Source organism: Schistocerca serialis, chromosome 2 (assembly GCF_023864345.2).
Source record: "Schistocerca serialis cubense isolate TAMUIC-IGC-003099 chromosome 2, iqSchSeri2.2, whole genome shotgun sequence".
NCBI classification, from domain to species: Eukaryota; Metazoa; Arthropoda; class Insecta; order Orthoptera; family Acrididae; genus Schistocerca; species Schistocerca serialis.
Window position 1 is genome coordinate 496,726,414 of NC_064639.1, and position 22,971 is coordinate 496,749,384.

General features: G+C 36.1%; 1 protein-coding gene across 1 annotated transcript in view; it reads right to left on the reverse strand.

Moving 5' to 3' along the window:
* Positions 1-22,971, reverse strand: part of LOC126457434 (pH-sensitive chloride channel 2-like) — a 276,278-nt gene that overhangs the window by 22,802 nt on the left and 230,505 nt on the right. Inside the window, exon 8 of the mRNA XM_050093705.1 lies at positions 3,516-3,681. Within this exon, the coding sequence (XP_049949662.1) occupies positions 3,516-3,681 (166 nt within the window). The remainder of the gene's footprint in view (positions 1-3,515; positions 3,682-22,971) is intronic.

Here is a 22,971-nt window from a genome sequence, read left to right on the forward strand (position 1 = left end):
AAATTTCGACAGTATCTCTATGGAAGGCCATTCATGGTTGTTACAGACCATCATTACTTTGTTAGTTGACAGGTCTTAAGGATCCAATAGGATGGGTGGGCACTAAGTCTTCAAGAGTATGACATTACCATAGTGTACAAAAGTGGAAGAAAACACCAGATGCCGATTGTCTCTCGAGAAACCCTGTGCAAGACCATCAAGACTTTGATGAAGATAGTAACTGTCTTGCTGCACTCCAGGATCTCTCTGCTGAGCGGAAGAAGGACGCCAAGATATCTCAAATTATGCTTGCCTTAAATCAGTCAGAGGATGTGAAAGGACAATTTCAGGTAGTTAATGGATTACTATGCTAGAAAAACTTTGATCCATTTGGAAAGAGATGGCTACCAGTGATTCCTAAACACATGCACTTAGATGTTTTATAAAAATTCCATGACACACTTGAGGCTGGACATTTAGGATGTATTAAGACATACGATAGGATCCGCAAGAGATTTTTCTGGCCAGGTTTATTTATGAGTGTCCTTCACTATGTGTCGCACTGTTGAGAGTGCCAGAGGAGAAAGGCAGTTCCTCAGAAACCACCTGGCTCGCTCATACCAATTCCACCAGCCGAAACGCCTTTCCAGCTTGTTGGGATTGACCTCCTCAGATGATTTCCAATGTCTGCTAGTGGCAATAGATGGATTATTGTTTGTACTGATTATCTGACATGCTAGGCCATTTCAAAAGCCGTGAAAACAGCTGAAGCATTTGAGGTAGCCAAATTCATCATGGAAGACATTGTATTAAAACACAGTGCCCAAAGGTCATTAATTATGGATTGAGGGAAAGTTTTTCAGTCAAATATTGTGACAGAGATAAACCATCAGTGCAACACTACTCATCACATGATGACTGACTACCATCTGCAAACTAATGGGCTTACTAAACACCTTAATAAGACCTTGGCCGACATGCTATCAATGTTCATCAATGTTGAGCAGAGCAACTGTGATGAGATGCTACCTTTTGTGATGTTTGCTTACAACACCACAGGATTTATGCCATTTTTCCTGGTGCGTGGGCATGAGGCGACTACAGTGTTGGAGACTGTGTTTCCATTACATCCTGATGATGTGGACAACAGCTACATTGGCCCGCTGTTAGCCAGAGCTGAGGAAGCTTGGCAGTTAGCTCAACTCTGCATGCTGCAGGCTCAAGAAAACGATCGCCGAAAGTACGATGCTAGCCACCACCCTGTTGTCTACCAGCCAGATGACTTCATCTGGATCTTCACTCCTGTTCAGAAAGTTAATCTCTCTGAAAAGCTCTTCAGGCGCTACTTTGGACCTTATAAGGTTGTAAGACAGTTGTCTCATGTTACTTATGAAGTTGAAGATTTCGACCCCGACACAAGACGATGAAAATCAGAGATACGGTCCACGTCCTTCAAATGAAGCCCTATAAGGATCCGGCAACCCAGAGTAGAAGGGTAAATTCGAAGCTCCAGTGACAGGCAACAAGTGGAAAGGTGACAAAGAGCATAGTGACAAAGGAAGTTCTAAGTAGATCACCTCCAGGGTGAACATCAGTCATCGGGAGTCAGCATATGCAGGACCGATGACTCATTTCCGGACTAGGAGGATGTAACACCGAGATGCTGTTCTCTTAAGGAGGGAGCAATGTTGCAGAAGAAGCTGAGTAGCACAGTCACTGTGGTGTAGTGGTTATGATAATACACTGTTGCATGGAGGGTCGTGAGTTCAAAACTCATTTGAACTGTAAAATTTTAATTTCTATATTCAGTTCAAGTACATCTAGAAGTATCCACAAATGTCAACAATGATTGTACTGGAATGTTCTGTAGCTGTATACATACCATATGTGTTCTGGCTGGAGGCAGTTCACTCCGCGCTCTTGTATGTGCAAGAGCTGAATAAACCTTCATTAAGTGAAGTTAGTGTTTGCCATTCATCTAACTACACCTCCTTCTACGTGACAATATTGTGTGAAGAATTCTGTACCTCTTTGGGGAGGGGGGGCCTGGTCTGACAGCCCACTGGACTATAATTGACACTGATAAAATCAATGTCACTGTTATCAGGGTTCAGGGTTGGTCATGTGACTTCATACTCTCCCTTTTCAACAACCTGCTATATTATTACATTTGATTGTGGGCAGGAGTACCGTTATGTTGGAAATTAAAAGGTCTAGTTCCACACTGTTCTATAGTATGGCCAACAAAAGTATTTACAATTAAAGGATGAAGATCTTAATTATCAAATCTCATCCTTACAACAGGTGAATCCCTCTCATCCTGGAGTATGAGTGACATTCCCTTCCTTTTTAACCTTCCCCAATATATAAAATTCCTCCCTGAGGAAGGATCTATTAGTTCCAAAAGCCAGGATAGTTGCATATTTTTTCTCCCAAAGGAAAGTAATGGCAAGCTCTTCTGTCCATAATTTTAAAAGTTATGACTGGAACACTGTACTACTTATGCTCAGCTGGGATTCAGCATGTCTGTACATAAATAATGGGCTTCCAAATGTCTAATGAGATTAGCAGTTCATCACAACACTCTTCTGGTAATGTGTATTGCACTAGGGATAGTGGATATGGAGTTTTCAGGTGTAGGATCATTTTTGGATGCCAATGAATGGTATGCATAAGGACTTTTAATTACAACTGACAATTAGACTTTACTTTAAAGGTGCTTATCTGTCAATATTTTTAATTTGCAGTCTCTTTATTCTCTGTTTGCTCATTTCATTTTTTTCATAACAATTTCATTACTCCATCTCACCTTAAAAATTATTGATGTGATGTCAAAAGGTGTGAATACTAATAACCATAACCCTTTGAGCCACATTTAGTTCTCAGTGTACATTCATTTCAGCTGCTCTAAAGTTTAAATATTCTGATGAGTACACACTGTCATATGTAATACCAGAGCAGGTTTCAGCCATATACTGGATGATGCTACTTACCTTTCAGGGTTTATCAAATCAGTAACCTAGTTACTGATAGTTAATTTAAGGAGATCCACTTCAGTTGTTCTAATATTTATTCAAACCAGCCGCTCGGTAGGAACACCAATGGCAGTGGTTGACTTTCCTACCATGCGACTGCCCAGCAGCAAACAGTTTCTGTCAGTATGCAATGATTAAAACTCTTGCACTGACTGGCCTGGTTGCATGTCATGTATTATCAAATACAAAAATTTCATACACTTGAAGATGGAATTTTCAATCTTGAGCCCAATCATGGTTTGAATAAATATTAGTACAACAGAAGTGTATCTCTTTAAATTAATCATAATGTCTCTCATTTGTGGATGACATACATACCAAACCTTATGCAAGCTAGTTGCTGTTAAGACTGCACAAACATATCTCTGTCATCTGCCCAACTCCACTAGAAAATTCGCTTCATCTCCACACCTTTATTTTATTTGCATTATGATCAGTATTCAAAACACATTTAGTATTTACTTACCACTTTTTAATAGGTAAATAGTAAGATGATCATACCTTCTTCTCCATATGGTGTTGACAAATGCAAACTCAACCAGTGACCCAAAAATGAATGCTGTGCACCCAAGAAACCAGATTTCACTGGCCTTTATGTAAGACACCTTGGGCAGCTGACTGCTGGTTTTTGATGACAGTGTAATGAATGTTAGCATAGTGCTTGTACCTGTTGAAAGATATTTCAGAACTAGAAGATGTGTATAACTGTAATAAATAATATGATAAACTACTCAAAAAAAGGAAAATACTGGGTCTGGTATGTTATTGTCATTTAAGTACTAACTTCTTTTACATTCAGACAATACTTCAAAATTTTGAGTGGAATACAAACAATGGAATATGCAAAGATAGTGATACAGTCAAGGTTTTGTACAACAGATAGACACACAAATAAGAAAAGGCACATGACAGCTCAGCTTATGAGCTTGCATCATCATAGTGTTGTGGCACAACTGAAGAAAGAAGTTATGTTCAGTAGAAGAAATAAGAACAACAAGCAAGGGAGGAGGGAAAGGAAAAGGAGAAAAGGCAAGAATGGGACAATAACCCAGAGAGGGAGAGAGTGTAAGGGAAGGGGATGAAAAATGACATTAGAGATTAGATTAGATTAATACTAGTTCCATGGATCATGAATACGATATTTCGTAATGATGTGGAATGAGACAAATTTTCCAATACATGACATAATTAAGTTAATTTAACAACATACTTCAGTTAATATAACAACTTTTTATTTTTTTTGTTTTTTTATTTTTATTTTTTTAAATTTTTTTTAAATAATTTTTTTCCCCTTAATTTATATCTAAAAATTCCTCTATGGAGTAGAAGGAGTTGTCATTCAGAAATTCTTTTAATTTCTTCTTAAATACTTGTTGGTTATCTGCCAGACCTTTGATACTATTTAGTAAGTGACCAAAGACTTTAGTGGCAGCATAATTCACCCCTTTCTGTGCCAAAGCTAGATTTAATCTTGAATAGTGAAGATCATCCTTTCTCCTAGTATTGTAGTTATGCACACTGCTATTACTTTTGAATTGGGTTTGGTTGTTAATAACAAATTTCATAAGAGAGTATATATACTGAGAAGCTACTGTGAATATCCCTAGATCCTTAAATAAATGTCTGCAGGATGATCTTGGATGGACTCCAGCTACTATTATGATTACACGATTTTGTGCAATAAATACTTTATTCCTCAGTGATGAATTACCCCAAAATATGATACCATATGAAAGCAATGAGTGAAAATAGGTGTAGTAAGCTAATTTACTAAGATGTTTATCACCAAAATTTGCAATGACCCTTTTTGCATAAGTAGCTGAACTCAAACGTTTCAGCAGATCATCAATGTGTTTCTTCCAATTTAATCTCTCATCAATGGACACACCTAAAAATTTGGAATATTCTACCTTATCTATATGCTTCTGATTAAGGTCTATATTTATTAATGGCGTCATACCATTCACCGTACGGAACTGTATGTACTGTCTTATCAAAATTCAGTGAGAGTCCGTTTACAAGGAACCACTTAGTAATTTTCTGAAAGACAGTATTGACAATTTCATCAGTTAATTCTTGTTTGTCAGGTGTGATTACTATACTTGTATCATCAGCAAAGAGAACTAACTTTGCCTCTTCATGAATATAGAATGGCAAGTCATTAATATATATTAAGAACAACAAAGGACCCAAGACTGACCCTTGTGGAACCCCCTTCTTGATAGTTCCCCAGTTTGAGGAATGTGCTGATCTTTGCATATTATGAGAACTGCTTATTTCAACTTTCTGCACTCGTCCAGTTAGGTACGAATTGAACCATTTGTGCACTGTCCCACTCATGCCACAATATTTGAGCTTGTCTAGCAGAATTTCATGATTTACACAATCAAAAGCCTTTGAGAGATCACAAAAAATCCCAATGGGTGGTGTTCGGTTATTCAGATCATTTAAAATTTGATTGGTGAAAGCATATATGGCATTTTCTGTTGAAAAACCTTTCTGGAAACCAAACTGATATTTTGTTAGTACTTCATTTTTACAGATATGTGAAGCTACTCTTGAATACATTACTTCTTTCAAAAATTTTGGATAAAGCTGTTAGAAGGGAGATTGGATGGTAATTGTTGACATCAGATGTATCCCCCTTTTTATGCAAAGGTGTAACAATAGCATATTTCAGTCTATCAGGGAAAATGCCCTGTTCCAGAGAGCTATTACACAGGTGGCTGAGAATCTTACTTATCTGTTGAGAGCAAGCTTTTAGTATTTTTCTGGAAATGCCATCAATTCCATGTGAGTTTTTGTTTTTAAGCAAGTTTATTATTTTCCTAATTTCAGAGGGAGAAGTGGGTGAGATTTCAATTGTATCAAATTGCATAGGTATGGCCTCTTCCATTAACAGCCTAGCATCTTCTAATGAACACCTGGATCCTACTATATCCACAACATTTAGAAAATGATTATTAAAAATATTTACAACTTCTGACTTTTTGTTCGTAAAGTTTTCATTCAATTTGATGGTAATACTGTCTTCATGTGCTCTTGGTTGACCTGTTTCTCGTTTAATAATATTCCAAATTGTTTGAATTTTATTATCAGAGTTGCTGATTTCAGACATGATACACATACTTCTGGATTTTTTAATAACTTTTCTTAATATAACACAGTAGTTTTTATAATGTTTGATAGTTTCTGGGTCACTACTCTTTCTTGCTGTCAGATACATTTTCCTATTCCGGTTACAAGATATTTTTATACCCTTAGTAAGCCATGGTTTGTTACAAGGTTTCTTACAAGTATATTTAACTATTTTCTTGGGGAAGCAGTTTTCAAATGCATTTACAAAAATGTCATGAAATAAATTATATTTTAAATTGGCATCAGGTTCACAGTACACCTCATCCCAGTCTAACTGCTGTAGGCTTTCCTTGAAATTTGCAATTGTTAAATCGTTGACTGAACGTACTACTTTGGAGGACTGTTTAGTATTGCTGAATGGAACTATGTCATATATTGTAACTAGCTGTGCACCATGATCAGAAAGACCATTCTCAACAGGCTGAGCATTTATCTGGTTAAACTTATCTTGGTCTATAAAGAAGTTATCTATCAGTGAGCTGCTATCCTTTACCACCCGAGTAGGAAAATCAATAACGGGTGTCAAATTGAAAGAACCGAGTAATACTTCAAGGTCATTTTTCCTATTACCCTCTTTCAGAGAATCTACATTGAAGTCCCCACAAATAATAATTTGCTTCCCCCTGTCTGACAGATAGCACAACAAGGAGACCAAATTTTTCAGAAATAGATGAAAATTTCCTGATGGGGACCTATATACAGTTACAATTATAAATGTGCCTTTATTTAATTTAAGCTCACAGGCACATGCTTCTATATGTTTCTCTACACAAAACTTTTTTGTTTCTATACTTTTTGCACAATGATAACTTTTGACATATATGGCAACTCCTCCTTTCTCCATATTTTCTCTCATTACATGTGCAGAGAGCTTATATCCACTTACATTTACCTTATCCATATTAGTAACAATGTGATGCTCAGACAGGCATAGTATATCTATTTCATCCTCAGCTTCTAAATCTTCTAAACAAACCAGAAGCTCATCTATTTTATTCTTTAAACTCCCAATATTTTGATGAAATATGCTTACATTATTTTTAATTATACTTTTATGAGAACCTTTCCTTATTCTAACATTTGCAGTACTCTCCTGTCTGAGTTTCTCATTGTGCTTAGGCCTAGTTCCTATACCAGTGGTCACATGGTGTTCAGAGAGGCACATTATGTCAACTGGGTTGGGTGACTTTAATTCATCAATGCAATTACCTAGGACTGAGATACAACTTGGTGGAGATAAAATTTCTGGTGATTGTTGAAAATTTATAACTGACGGCTGTGATTGGTGATCCAATGTGCTAGAATTGTGCTATTTAATTTCTTTCCTAAACTGAAGATTTGTTTCAATCCTGACCTCTCATAGAACTTGACATCTTTCTGTCTTACCTACCCTAAAAAAGGTGCTGCTCCAACACCTGTAACCACTGGTATTTTACCATTCATGGCAGTGCCTCCCCCCCTTAAATTTCCTGCTATTACCCCAGCCAGTTTCCCCTACCCTTTCCTGTTGAGATGTAGGCCGTGCCTGGTATAGTCCCACCTACTGAGAGAATCAACAGGAACCACACTAATATGAGCCCCCGCACCCGACCCAAGCAGCCATTCCAACTCCAAATTAACTCTCCCAACAGAAGAGTTCAAATGAGACCGGTCATGGCGTCTCAGGACAGGTACGAATTCAACATTGGTGTGTCTCGATTCCGACACAATCTTTACCAGGTCACACTCTATACTGTACCCAGGATCTCTGTCGGTGCTGTTCCCTGGCACTCCCTCAATAACCACGGTGTCTTCCCTGGTAAATCCTTTACAGAGTGAACCTAAATCCTCTGTCATCTGATCCAGACTAGCACTTGGTTTGAAAAAATTTGTGACCTGGTATTCTGGTCCTAATTCCTCCTGCAGAAGTTGGCCTACATCTCTGGCATGAGAACTGCCTAACAACAAAACTTCCTTCCTTTTCGATGACTTTCCTACATTCTTTTTCAATTTCCTATTGAAAGTTTGTTGTGTCCTGTCTACACCTACCTCTGCTTGAGGCTCATCAGTTTCTAACTGAAGCAACAGGTCAAACTTATTTTTGACATTCACCACAAAACTGTCAGACTTAGTTCTAGGCCTGTTCCTACTGTTACCTGTTGCCACTTCCCACCTCTCTTTGCCCTTCTCCCTCCTTAACCTGTCCAGATCTTCCCTAGCCTGATCTAGCTCAGCCTGAAGGGCACCAATTTTCCCCTCCTGTTCCACTACCTTCCTATCACTGCTGCAAATCCTACATAACCACTGATGAGCCTGATCCACTTCCCTGACACCCACGCCACTGCAGTCCCCCCAGTGAAAAAAACTACTGCATCCATCACACCAAACCCATGAACTAACAATTCTATGGCAAGTCAGGCACTTCTCACTCATGGCGAAAATAATACTTTAGCTAGAATAAATCAATTAAATTACCTAAAATCAAAAAAAAAGACGTTACAAGAATTAAGTCTATTCACAAATGTATATAAGCAAGTTTCTGATTTAAAATTCTGCTGTTTTTCTGAGATCTGTATTAAAACAATGAAGGTATACGCTATTTATTATATATTTCACTCGATGGAATGAAAAAAAAGGACAATTAAACGAGATACTTTAAGTTTGATTCTCCATAAACGTTACGAGAATGAAGCCTATAATCAAATGTATATAAGCAAGTTTCTGATATAAGGTTACGCTGTTTTTCAGAAATCTGTTTTAAAACAATGAAGTTATACGCTATTTACGGTAGTTTACTTATTTGTTACCGAGAAACTAGTTAAATTACCGTGAAACAAGAAACAAACACGTTTACAAAATTTAAGCCTAAGCGCGACTTCGCAAAGTTACGATCTTTTCGTGTTTTCCAAAAAAGACGCAAAGAAAGTCAAACCTTCAACGGCAAGACTAAACGATGCACTAATGCATGTATTTAATTTGTTATCGGCGTTAAACTAAATTATATTCCTGTCTAAATCACTTAACTTTCTGGAAATAGTTTCTGGCGTCACTTACTCGGCGGCCATCTTGGAAACTGAGAGAGGTCTTTGTAGCGTAATCAGACACAGGAGTGTGCTGCACAAAGTTGAATATGAAGTGAGAATTTGGCAAGAGGGAGACAAGATGGAAAAAGGAATGAGGAAGACCCCTCTTCCACCCCTTCAATCCTTGATTACAGTTTTATTGGTAGAAGCAAGAACACTTTCATCTCATAATGTCCAACCAACTAATGTAAGTGTTCTCCTTAGGGTGAGCTCTTTGGTGCCATAACACTATCCTATTTCCTTGATGTCCTTCCCTCTCCTAGATCTTTTCTCACCCTTCCCTTGACACCTCATCTCCCTTCATCACTTCCATATTCATCTCATCTGCTATGCCTGATAAAATGCCTTAATCCAATAGGGCAGCAGCATCACCCATGCCTTGCAGATTTTCTGTTGTATAATGTTCCAAAGGAGACCAACATGCCATTAATCAAATGGTCATAATGTTTTGGCTCAACAGTATGTCTCCAACAGAGGTGATAACACTAATGCACTAGTTTTACTACTTTTCTTAATATTTTCTTTCCTCTTGTTTTGTCATTTGTTCTCTCTGAAGAAAAGGTTTGTTGCAAGAGGTTTTAATTTGCTCTCATTAGTGAAGCTTAGGTGAGTTGTATAATGGTGCTCTTCTTCTGTATTATGAATTATTAATCGTGTATTTATACAACAGGTTAAGTGATGAGATAGCATTGTAAAAACAAGTAACTTGAAATGAATAGGAGAAGAACTTGTGAAACATGCAGATATGTATGTAAAATTGAAAACTGAAATTTCATAGATGACTAAGAAAGTGTGATTTTTGCATGTGTATGCATGTGAGGGAGGGGGGACTGAGGAACTCTTATTAGTTTAATAATTTCAGTGTGTACCAGTAATTATTGTTACAAACACCTTTTTTCTGTTTTGTTCTCTTCAGTATTCTTTAATCTTCCTGCTAACTTCTCATATTTCATCAACAATTCCACTGTATAATAGAAAAGTATTGTCTGTGTATTATCTTTAATAAACTGTTTTTCCCATACATCCTTGTGTATGGTGCTTGATACCTCACACCCAAAAATCACCTAAATGATACAGCTCAAATGAGAAAGAAACATTCTTTCTCTTCTTTTGTTCACTAACAAAATTCATGATGCATATATAGAAAACCAATGAATATAGATGGAATCATAAAAGAGGAATCTTGTCATCCTAGGAGATATAATCGTGTGTTCATAAAATCCATGATACAAAGAGTTTTTATTTTACTACTGGAAGAGAGTAAGGTTAAAATGGAAGTTAGTACTGCTACAATCTCATTGAAAGAGACTGCAAACTGATGCGAGAATGGTAATATGACAATATGTGAACAGGTGAAGTACAAGGTATTCAAACAATGATGCAAAAATTTACCACTTGGTACACTGTGTTAACATTTAACAATGTTACTCCAAAGGTACTGGAGATAACTTGAATATTTTAGAACAAATTGAAATTTTTTGCACATACTAAGAAAGCATCTTAGTTAAGATGACTTTATGCCTAATATTGTTAGTTTTCAGTACATGAGATGTCCGGCCCCAGTAGCTGAGTGGTCATCGCGACAGAATGTCAATCCTAAGGGCCTGGGTTTGACTCCCTGCTAGGTCATAGATTTTCTCCGCTCAGGGACTGGTTGTTGTTTTGTCCTAATCATCATCATTTCATCCCCATTGACATGAAAGTTGCCAAAGTGGCATCAAATCAAGAGACTTGCACCCAACGGGAGACCCTAGTCACACAACATTTACATTTTAGTACATGAGATTACTGCAATTGCTTTTTGTTGATAATATAGTTTTCTGAGGATTTCATACTGTATTGTACTGTCATTATGGACAAATCTCATGTAATTTGAAATTTTGAAGAATTGAAATTGAAATTTTGAAGATCTGATGTAATGATGGGTATCAACAATGCATGTTTGCTTGTTGTCACTGAACTGTGCTCCTCACTGACTGGGCTGCCAGTGTTTTTACTTACTGACCTGCAAGTAATCATTCTTTGGTGTTCCTGTTGCATGTTATTGGTTCCACTGTAAGGTGGAAAAGCCCTACTAGATACTCAGATATTTAATTTCATTTATTTTTAAATTATTGCTCTGCTCTTAATGTACTTTTTTATTTTTAAATTAAGGTTGTAAGCATACTTCTGTTATGAATATCACAATTAGGTGATGTAAGTTTTATTATTGATGCCTTATATCATTTGAATATTTACTATATCATTTTAAATTTTAGTAATTGAATATGTGTTACCTGATTCTCGACAATTTTCATATTAATTTAGCATTGTATATAATCAAGCAAAATTAATATTGTGTATGACTTCCACTAGTACTGTCTCAAGTTGTTTCCTTTACTTTGTGCAAACTATAATGCTATGCTGACATTAAACGGTTTGCTACAGTACATGTGTTACTTATTCACTGACATAGAATTTTGTTTCAAGAAATCTATACCAGTATTCATGTCAATAAAAATATATTACATATCTGTCAGTGCTGCGTGCACATAACTTTTCATTTTCTTGTTTTTATTCTGTTTACAGTATCTGATTATTGCAGTAAACAGAACATGAAATCTGGAGTAAAAATCTCTTAAATGATGTAGACAGAAATTATTTATTAAAAAATATGCTTAAGCATCAGTAGTCTTCTCTATTACCTTTGTTGTCAAAAATATAAACAGATCATTTTAATAGCCCAACAACGGACTTGCTTTTCCTCTCAATGAAATTTGTTTAGTCTCAGTGATTTTTTTATAATCTCCGGTAATTTCTTCCTTTCCTCTTTTCTCTAGATGGTCCCTCTGTCTTGCAACATCTTCTGTCCTTCCCAAATCTTATTTTTGTTTTTGATTCTTTGCTTCTGTTCAGCTTGCAACTTCTAGCTCTCATCCACTTATCTTTGACACATAAATTGTATGAATCTCATTACTAGTGCACAATAATTTGAATTTCATATTCTAAAGTATATTATGACAATTGACTCCCATCATTGTCCTTGTGAATCCTTTCCTGATGCATATTTGAAGCAGATTTTTTTTTCATCTCAGCATTCTAACTTAATTTTTGCCCATTCCTCTACTATAAATTTCTTCATACATAAAACTTAGCTACTTAAGAAGTTCTGTCATCATTAGACACTATAGGCAATGCCTTGTTGATGTAGCTATTCTTCTCTGTTCCTTGTCAGGGTACCAATTGGTTGTAGTCGTTGCCATTCAATCTACTGATAACACTTTGTAATATGGACATTCTGGGCATGTCTCCTAATTTTTTGCTTCAGTTTCAGTTTCAGTTTCAGTTTATTGAGCACCCGTTTTATCATGTACAATTATATGGGATTTGTCATATGTTACATACAGAAAAAATATGAATAACAACATATTATGTAAAAACTATCAGTGAATAATCTGAATTAAATATGTGGGCAAAACAATTATAGCTTACATGATATACATTTGTAACAATATAGGACACAAATAAGTTACATATATTCTGTGTATAATGGACAGCAACAAGAAACAATGATTATAACACTCTATATTGACAGATTAATTAATTTTTGTGTGTACATAAAAGAGTCTACCCCACGACACAAGTTTGTATATGAGTAACTTATAAGATAGGTGAAGGCACGCTATCTTTCTGAAGAATTCATATATTCACTAAAACTGTAAAAACTATTACTGATTAACATTCTTTTGAATTCACTTTTAAAACTGCTCAGCTGCTGAATCCTTTTTATTTTTAAGGGAAGAGCACTATAGAGAATTTTTGGGTGGTATATTGCACTCTTGTTGTATTGGGCTTTCTTATGCACTTCTCTGTGAAATTCATTACTCTGTCTTGTTGTATAGTCATGGAACTCACTGTTTAAAGAAGAAAACTGGGGGTGAGACTTCAGAAAGCATATACTTTCATAGATGTAAATGGATGGAAGAGTCATGATTTTATATTCCTTGAAAATTTCCCTACATGGATCTCTAGGTGCAGCTCCTTTTATGATTCTTATCGCTCATTTTTGAATAATAAGGGAGCGTTTTGCCTGACTTGAATTGCCCCAAAATATGACACCATATCGCAAAAGACTATGCATAAATGCATAATATGTACACAATACTGTTTGATCACTGCAGCAATTTTTGAGCATTCTAAATACATAGCAACATTTACTTAACTTTTTATTGAGCACATCTATATGCTTGTCCCATTTTAGATGCTCATCTAACCAAATTCCTAAGAATTTTGTATTTGGCGTTTGTAGTATATTCTGTTGGCCTAGCTTCACAGTTATATTGGGCTTCATATTATTTGAAACATGTCTGTAATTCATCCATAATGTTTTCCCCTCATTCACAAATAAACTGTTGTCCCTGAACCATTTACTTGCTTCAACTGCTGTTGTTTCAATTTTGCTGTTAAGGTCAGTCTCATTCTGAGCTTTAATAAAGAGACTTGTATCATCAGCAAAAAGTACACAATCAGCTTGTGTTAAATAGTTTGGCAAGTCATGTATAAAGATCAAGAACAACAGGGGTCCCAACACCGATCCTTGGGGCACCCCATAACTAACTTCCTTATAACCAGAAAAGTATGACTTTCCATCATAAACTATTTCTACTTTCTGGGATCTGCCAGATAAATATGACTTAAACCATGCATGAGCAGTACCACGGAGTCCATAGCAACTAAGTTTTTCGAGCAGTAGTTTATAATCAATAACGTCAAAAGCCTTTGATAAATCTAAAAAGACCCCACAATTTACTTCATTATTATCAATGGAATTTAGGACAAGTTTTAGAAAGTTGTATATAGCTGTTTCAGTTGATCTATTCTTTCGAAAGCCATTTTGTTCATCGACCAATATTCCACTTTTTTTTAGGAAAGTAGAGAGTCTTCCATACATTACTCTTTCTATAATTTTTGAAAAACAAGATAACTTTGATAAAGGCCTGTAGTTTTTTACATCATAATGATCCCCATTTTTGTATAATGGTTTTATAATTGATTGTTTCAGCTTTCTATGGAAAGTGCCAGTACTGAAAGATGCATTAATTATATCTACAAGAAGAGGAGAAATATATCTGCTGTGTTTAATGATTTTGTCTGGAATGCCATCGGTGCCACAGGATAATTTATTTTTTAGTTTGCTGATGGCATTCTCTACCTCATGTACTGTTACAGGTTACAAAAACATAGTTTCGGAATTCCATGTGATGTTATGACTGATGTCTGTACTACTTTGGGTTTGTATGAGGTTTTGAACTACACTTGTAAAATGACAGTTGAATATATTGGCAATTTGTAATGGATCATTTATAGTTTTGTCCTCAGTTTTAATAACAATGTTGTTTCTTACTTTGCTTCTTCCTAAGTTACTATTGATCACTTTCCAAACTGATTTCATTTTTTTGTTGCCATTATTTCTACTGATATATGAATCATTATTTAACTTTTTTGCTGCAGTGATTACTTTCTTGTATAATTTCCTATAACACTTAACATGTTGTTTCAAAGCAGGATTTTGCCTTGCTGATTTACTTAACATTCTGAGTTGCTCTCCAGATTTTCTTATGCCCTGTGTTATCCATGTGTTAATTTTGCCTTTTACTTTCATTTTCTTAAGGGGAAAAGCAATTTCAAAGTTATGTTTGTAATCAGCTAGAAATGACTCAAACTTCATGTCTATACTATCATGTTTATCTAGATTCCAACTTGTATTTTTTAACAAGGAATTAAAAATCCTAATGTTGTCCTCATTAATACATCTCCTGTGGATGTGTTTCTCACTTGGCCTAGAGTTTTTACAGAGTACATTATTTATACTAAGTTTTAGTGCTTTATGATCAGAGAATCCAGTGTCAATCACTTCTACAACATTGTCTAGTTTATGTAAGTCAAGAAATATTTGGTCTATTATTGTTTCAGAGTTCTTTCCATGTCTAGTGTATTCAAAGATAGTTGGTGCTAAATTATGCGAACAAAAGACATTGGTCAATTTTGTAACATTTAAACAGTTGATTTTGAAGTTGACATTGAAATCTCCAAGTACAATAATGCTTTCTGTAGAATGTCTTAACTCACTAAAAAGACTTTCAACACTGTCCAAAAATTCCATAAAATTACCTGATGGGGAATGGTATACACACACAATAATTATTTTAAGGTCTGTTAGTTTGCAAACGCAATATTCAAATACTTTTTCAATGTTTTTTATCTTACTAAACTTGATTTCTTTATATTCAATTCCTTGTCTGACATAAATGCATGTTCCTCCCCCTTTAAAAGTTTCTCTACTGAAGCTACTAACCATTTCATATCCTGTTATTCTGGCAGCAAAAGCTTGATTTTCTTTTAACCAATGTTCACATACACATAAAACTGAAACATCCTTTAGTTCATCAAGCAATAGTACTTCCAATTCTGGAATCTTACTAATTATACCCTGTACATTTTGATACAAAACTACTAATTTTTTATGCTTGGCATCTGTTGCAGTGCTCACCGCATTGGCTGATTGGTGCCTGCCTCCAATAAAAAATCTTTGAGATGGCCTGGTGGTGACACTCTTCTTTTGCTTAAGGGGCGGGTGGTTTTCATTGCTTCTGCTCGGGTAGTTGGTACTGTTGTTGAACCTGTTAGTGATGTAAGTTGATCTGCTTCTACTGAAGATGGTGATTGTAGTACTGGGGAAGATGCTGTAGACTGGGCTACTGGAGGCAGAAGAATAGTGGGCTCACTTTCCTTAGTAGGTACTGTTGTTGAAGCTGCCAGCAGTGTAGGCTGATCTGCTTATGTTGAAAATGGTGATTGTTGTCCTACACACGATGCTGTAGACTGGGTTACTGGAGGCGAAAGAATGATGTGCTCACTTTTCTTGCATCTGCCTAGTGAACAAAGGAAGTCTCGGATTTTTTGTCCTAATACAATCTTTCCCCTGTTGTTTAAATGCAGGCCATGTTGGGTATAATGTTCTCTCTCCAGTGAATCTACACTAATGAAATGTGAGTTCTGAAATGATTTGCATATCTTCTTGAACTGTCTGTTAGCTTTAATAATTTCTTTATTTACAAATGAAGTAGTCATAAGATCGTGTCTATGGGGAATACCAACGACAATTACAGGTGTTCTAGCAAAGCTCAAAATTTCTTTCAAATTGTTAGTGGATTTGTAAAGTTCATTCCTGTAGACATCATTAGCTCCACCTATTATAATTGTACACTGAGTTGAGCTGGGGCGATTTCCGACTTTTATGTTCGTTGTGATTTCAGACATGGGTGCCCTCGGTTTTACAATGGCGGTTGCATTTACACGATAATTATCACATAAGATTTCAGCAAGACCACGTCCGTGGCTGTCAGAATATATTCACACATTTGATTCAGAAATTTGCGTGTGTAACACTGTATTAATTTGCGCATGTTCCTTTGTGTGGTTTACAGTACCGGTAGGCCTACCTATTGTTATTTCACTCTGCGTATTTATCGCTGTGTTTACAGCTGTATGAAACATATTTTTACAATGTTTACGACGCACTGCACTAGACATAACATATTCTTCCCCGTACGTGGTTTTACCTGTATTCACACCTGCCTCAGGTGCACTGATACGTACGTTTACTGCTGAGTGAAGCATGTTTTCACACTGTTTACGATGCACTAGATTAGGTGTAACATATACACTGTTATCGTCGTTAATACTATCCGAGTTTCTTTTTAGGAAGATATTGTGTCAGATTAGGTGTTAAATGAATTTAGTTGTTCTTCTCTGCATCGCATTAGTCAATGTTCTTTTCTCTTTAATTTCCTGTAGAATTTGTTGTTCTTGTGGTCTTCGGTCCTGAGACTGGTTTGATGCAGCTCTCCATGCCACCCTATCATGTGCAAGCTTCTTCATCTCCCAGTACTTACTGCAACCTACATCCTTCTGAATCTGCTTAGTGTATTCCTGTAGAATTTATTCAGTCAATTTTCTTTGAGTCCAAGGTATGTTGGTGGTTCCTTTACATATCCAATTTCTACTGCTTCTAATTTTTTTCTTTTCTTATTCTCCGATTCCAACCTCCACAAGTATTGTTTAAAATGATCCAAATAAATGTCTTGATGAACTTCTTCCTTGTTTCAGTATTACGGTGGTTGCTTGTTAGCAAATTACTCTTTTTTTCTGAAGGATTGTTGGTTCAAATTCTCCTTCTTTTTATTTATTTATTTCCCTTATATCTTTTATACTTATATTGTCATCTGTTATTGTACTTCCCAAATTGCAAAATTCATTTAGTAGCACTAGTATTTTATTTACTGTTGTATTATTTCCCCTTACTTGTCTGTTTGATTTATCTGTCACTCTTATTTCAACCTTGTTTATGTTTACTTTCAGTTTTTCATTGTCCAAAGCACCCGACAAAATTTTTAACATTCAGTTCACCTTCTGATAAGACTACTATATCATCAGCAGATAGAATACAATATATTTGTCTACCATTAGCTTTTGTTGCTTTGATGCCACTTCTTACTCTTCGTGTTTTAATTTCTGTAAAAGTTAAATAAATATGGAGAGAGAGTTGTCAGACAACTCTTCCTACGATCCTAGCCTATTTCTTAGTGCCACTGATATCTATTTCTGTACTCTGTTTTTTTTTTTTTGTATAGATTGAGAATCAATATTTTATCTCCAGTTTTATTAAGTTTTAGAAATAGTATATTCCAGTCCATCCTATCAAAACTGCTCCCTTGGTAAATTAATGTGGCTTACGTTTTCCTGTTCACCTCAATTATTCTTTTAGCAATGGCACAATGTTGTTGTTTAGTTTTTTTTATTTTTCTGTATCAGTGAAAAGCTGTTTTTTTTCAACCTATGTAATTTTATATGATGTCAAACATTGTTTGTCATCGATGGTTTCCTTGGCTGGAGTTTCTTCTCTCTAGTACATCTTATGTCCTCCCTGTTTACAGTTGCTTGATATATCTTGTCCATCTCCATTCTAAATTCCTCAGCTGTGTCTTCATTTATCAGTCTTTCTATACACCATATAGTACCAGTTGCAATTTGTTGCTTTTTAAATCTAATATTGCACTTGGCTATAACTATTAAATGTTCACTGTTAGTGTCAGAACCAGGGTATGAATGATCAGATTTTATTTGATTTCTGTATCTTTGTTTGACTAGTATATGATCTACCTGGTATCTAGCAGTATCTCATGGTATTCTGTTAGGAACTTGTAACCATTTGTTTGTTAGGACTATTTCATGGTGGTTCCATAATTCTAATAGTCTTTTGGCTCTACTATTCTACAATGCAGGAGTCTTTTTGGTGGTTGCAAGGGCATCAGTATGAATGATTGATTGATCTAACCTTGTAATATCAACCCAAATAGCTTTGCTGGGTTGGTACTGTGTATGGCAGAAAGCAAGGGGAGACTACAGCCATAATTTTTTCCAGAGGCTTGCAGGTCTACTGTATGGTTAAATGACAATAGCATCCTCTTGGGTAAAATATTTTGGAGGTAAAAGAGTCCCTCATATGGATCTACAGTCAAGGATTACTCAGGAGGATGTTATCATCAGGATATACAAAACTAGTGTTGTTCAGATTGGAATGTGGAATGTTGTGCTTGTGTGAATGTGTGTGTGCATGTGTGTATGTGCGTCTACTGACGACAAAGGCCTTAATGGCCAAAAGCTATGATTGTGTGAATCTTTTTATTGTGCCTATCACGACTCAGCATCTCCACAATGAGGCAAGTAAGTTAGAAAATTTAAAAAGAGAAATGGATAGGTTGAAATTAGGTATAGAGGGAATTAGTGAAGTTTGGTGGCAGAAGCTGTAGCACTTTGGGTGAATACTGGGCTATAAATACAAATTCAAATAAGGGTAGTGCAGGTGTTGGTTTAATACTGAATAAGAAAATAGGAATGCAGTTAAACTACTATGAACAGCATGGTGACTGCATTATTGTAGCCAAGATAGACACCAAACCCACACCCACCACAGTAATACAAGTTAACATGCTGACTATCTCTGCAGGTGATGAAGAGAATGAAGAAATGTATGATGAGATAAAAGAAATTATTCAGATAGTTAAGGGAGATGAAAATTTAATTGTGATGGGGACTGCAATTTGACAGTAGGAAAAGGAAGAGAAGGAAAAATAATGGGTGATTATGGACTGGAGAAAAGGAATGAAACAGAAAGCTGCCTGGTAAAATTTCACACAGGGCATGAACATTTGGTTTAAGAATCATGAAAGAAGGTTGTAACTGAAATAAATGCTTGTAGCTTCATCATAACTTGCATTGAGAAGTATCTATTTTTTTATTTCTTGATAGTGACTAGTTTTGAAGACATGTGCCCATTTTCGAACCATCCTACTAAGAAGATTACAGTTGATATGACAGTCTTATACAAATGAGGCACATATTCATAATGAAATTATAGTACACTGGATTTTCCTGTGTTTAATTATAGTACACTAATATATGTGTAAAGTATACAAATTTGTCATGGTTCTATTTCACAAGTTGCCTTTCTAGTTATATTCCATGCTGTAAGTGTAACAAATACAGGCAGTAGTCTATGTACAGAAACTGACCCTGCAGTCAAAGTGACATATGACCAATTTAACAGCAGCTAATTATACCACATAGGATAGATATCAGAGAACTGGTGTGCAGAGATACCATTGGATACTGAGTAAGATAAAATGTTTACTGACTAAACAATATTTTTTTTTACTTTTTATTAATGTAATATAGATTTAAAAATCTTATAGTGCCAAAATTCTTTTTTTCTAAGACCACTCATTGGTCTGTATATGTGTTACATCGTTACATGACATTGCCTCCAGAAAATGCTGCAGTTGCATGAGCTACACTCAGTAGTCATACTGTTTTGTGTTACACATAATGTGTCCAGGCTATAAAAAGTTGCATGTCTGTACTACAATTCAAACCCAAAAAGTGTGGCAGTCCTCACTCCAAAAATAAATAAATAAATAAATAAAGCTGACAATTTACAATAAGACTGCCACTTAAGCATATAATCACCATAGGTATTCATTAGGTTATATTCAGTCCTTTAATGAAGAAGAAAAGTGTCGTATTAATTGTAATAAGCTGAAGGCCTAATGTTTGGCATTATGATCAAAGAGAAAAGAGTAACTGCAAATGACCAGCATGTAGTAAACCACCCTTAGACATGCCATTTTTTGTGGTTTTCATAGTTTTACATACTGTGCCTTGATGAGTAAAAATTACATTTTGTTTTGTTACATATTACATCCATAGTGCTACTAGTGTGACAACACATCTAATATTGAAATGATATGTCATTTTCAACAGTGAATCCATAGTGAGACTAGGGTCACAGCACATCAAATATTGAAATGTTAAGCACCACTAATTAGCAAATTCAGATGGAAATGTGCAAAACGCATTTTTTAAAAGTTTTTAAAATGCATCATAGAAATAACAAATCCTTTCAAACGTTCAAATGTGTCTAAATTTCTAAGAGACCAAACAGCTGAGGTCATCTGTCCATAGACTTACATACTACTTAAACTAACTTACGCTAAGAACAACACGCATACACATGCCCGATGGAGGACTTGAACCTCTGGTGGGAGGGGCCACACAATCATTGACATGGCACCTCTAACCATGCGGCCACTCCACATGGCAAATACTTTCATTTTACAGCTTAAACTTATTATACAACTTGATTTAGATCAGTGCAAACTGGTGTGAGAGCACACCTCTATGTTAAAACATTACTAAATTACTCTGAAACTACTGACTGGCAAAAACCAGACAGATGAACAAAAATTACATTACTTAACAATCTTTAAAATAACAAATCCTATCTTATTGCAGATTAAACTTTTTATTACATGCATAATCTCTTCAATGAAAGCTGCACATCAACACGCATAAATTGCATTGCATCGTGTGTGTACAGAAAAGACATTTATAGGCCAACTGAAACTGCTGTGTCCATGGCACAAATGATATTCACTCTGCAATATCAAAAAAGCTATGAGTAAACAATAGTTACATGTGGCTGGAATACACAAAAGTACTCATGCACTGCATCAGACAATAACACTTCATGTAATTGATGCTAGAGTACCATAGAATATGCACAGAAGTTATACTTCTGTACACTGTACTTAAAAAATAGTACCTAATGAAACAAAAGTTACCTATAAGAAATCATCTCAGCAGTTGACATTAATTTACATACCATTCTCTAATGCCTGAGATAAGAGGTTTTTTCAGTTACAAGTTAATTTACATACCTAATATCTGAGATAATAGGTATTTGCAGTTAAAACTTACAAAACACAGTAATGATGATGTTTATAATTATTCTTCCAGTGACTAAAAATCTTTACAACTTCACTGCTATGGCATCACAAACCATAGCATTTGCAAACATGTATGAAGACCAAAATAAGAAACAGCTTATAGTAATCAAATCGCCATGTAAACCACCAACAAATTTTTGCCAGTGTATGGCTTTTAAATTTATATTAAGTTAATCAAAAATAAAAGGACATATTTTTTAGTCTGTAAAGGGTGGTTCAGAAAGTAACCTCCGATTGGTCACAGTGCGGGTTGTGGGGGGAGTAGCGACGCCATCTGTGCGTTCACGCACTCAACAGGTCAGTCGGCATCAAGCCGTGGTCGAGTGAACGTCGTACCTGCGCTAGTTTAGTTTTTGTGGCAGTTTGAAATGTGTGCTGCAATAGAAAACCCCGCCAAATGTGAAGTGCGTGCTGTCATAAGGTTTTTTACAGCCAAAGGATATTCTGCAGCAGCTATTCATCGTGAGCTTTGTGCCGTGTACGGACCAAGAGTTATGAGTGAAGGAGTTGTCCGTGAATGGGTACGTTTATTTAAAAGTGGACAAGAAAACGTTCATTATGAAGAGAGGAGTGGTAGACCATCATTGGTGACTGACGAACTCGTTCAGACAGTTGATGCAAAAGTTCGTGAAAATCGACATTTCTCAATGTCGGAGTTGTCTACTGGTTTTCCACAGATTTCTAAGACTCTCTTGTACGAGATAGTGACAGCAAGATTGGGTTACCATAAGTTCTGTGCACGATGGGTGCCCAAAATTCTTACCGACCACCACAAAACTCAAAGAATGGCCTCTGCATTAGACTTTCTGTCACGTTATGAGGATGAAGGAGAACCATTGTTAAACAGAATCGTGACTGGTGACGAAACCTGGATTAAGTACGTGAACCCTGAGACAAAAGAACAATCAAAGATGTGGGCACATTCAAATTCGCCTACCAAACCAAGAAAAGCCTCGCAAGATTTTTCTGCCAGAAAACTGATGGCAACGGTGTTTTGGGATGCCAAAGGGGTGTTGTTGGTTGAATTCATGGAACGTGGTACGACCATTAATCAAGACGTGTACTGTGAAACAATAAAAAAGTTATGACGGGCTATACAGAACAAACGCCGTGGTATGCTGACTTCCGGTATCGTTTTTTTGCACGATAACACCCGTCCTCACTCTGCTCGCAGAACAACGGCTCTTCTTGAGTCCTTCAAGTGGGACGTTATCAACCATCCACCTTACAGCCCAGACCTGGCGCCAAGTGATTATCACCTCTTCATGCATTTGAAGAAATGGCTCAGGTCACAGCGGTTTGATGACGACGAAGAGCTCAAAGATGCGGTCACAGGCTGGCTCCAGGCACAAGCGGGTGATTTTTATGCAG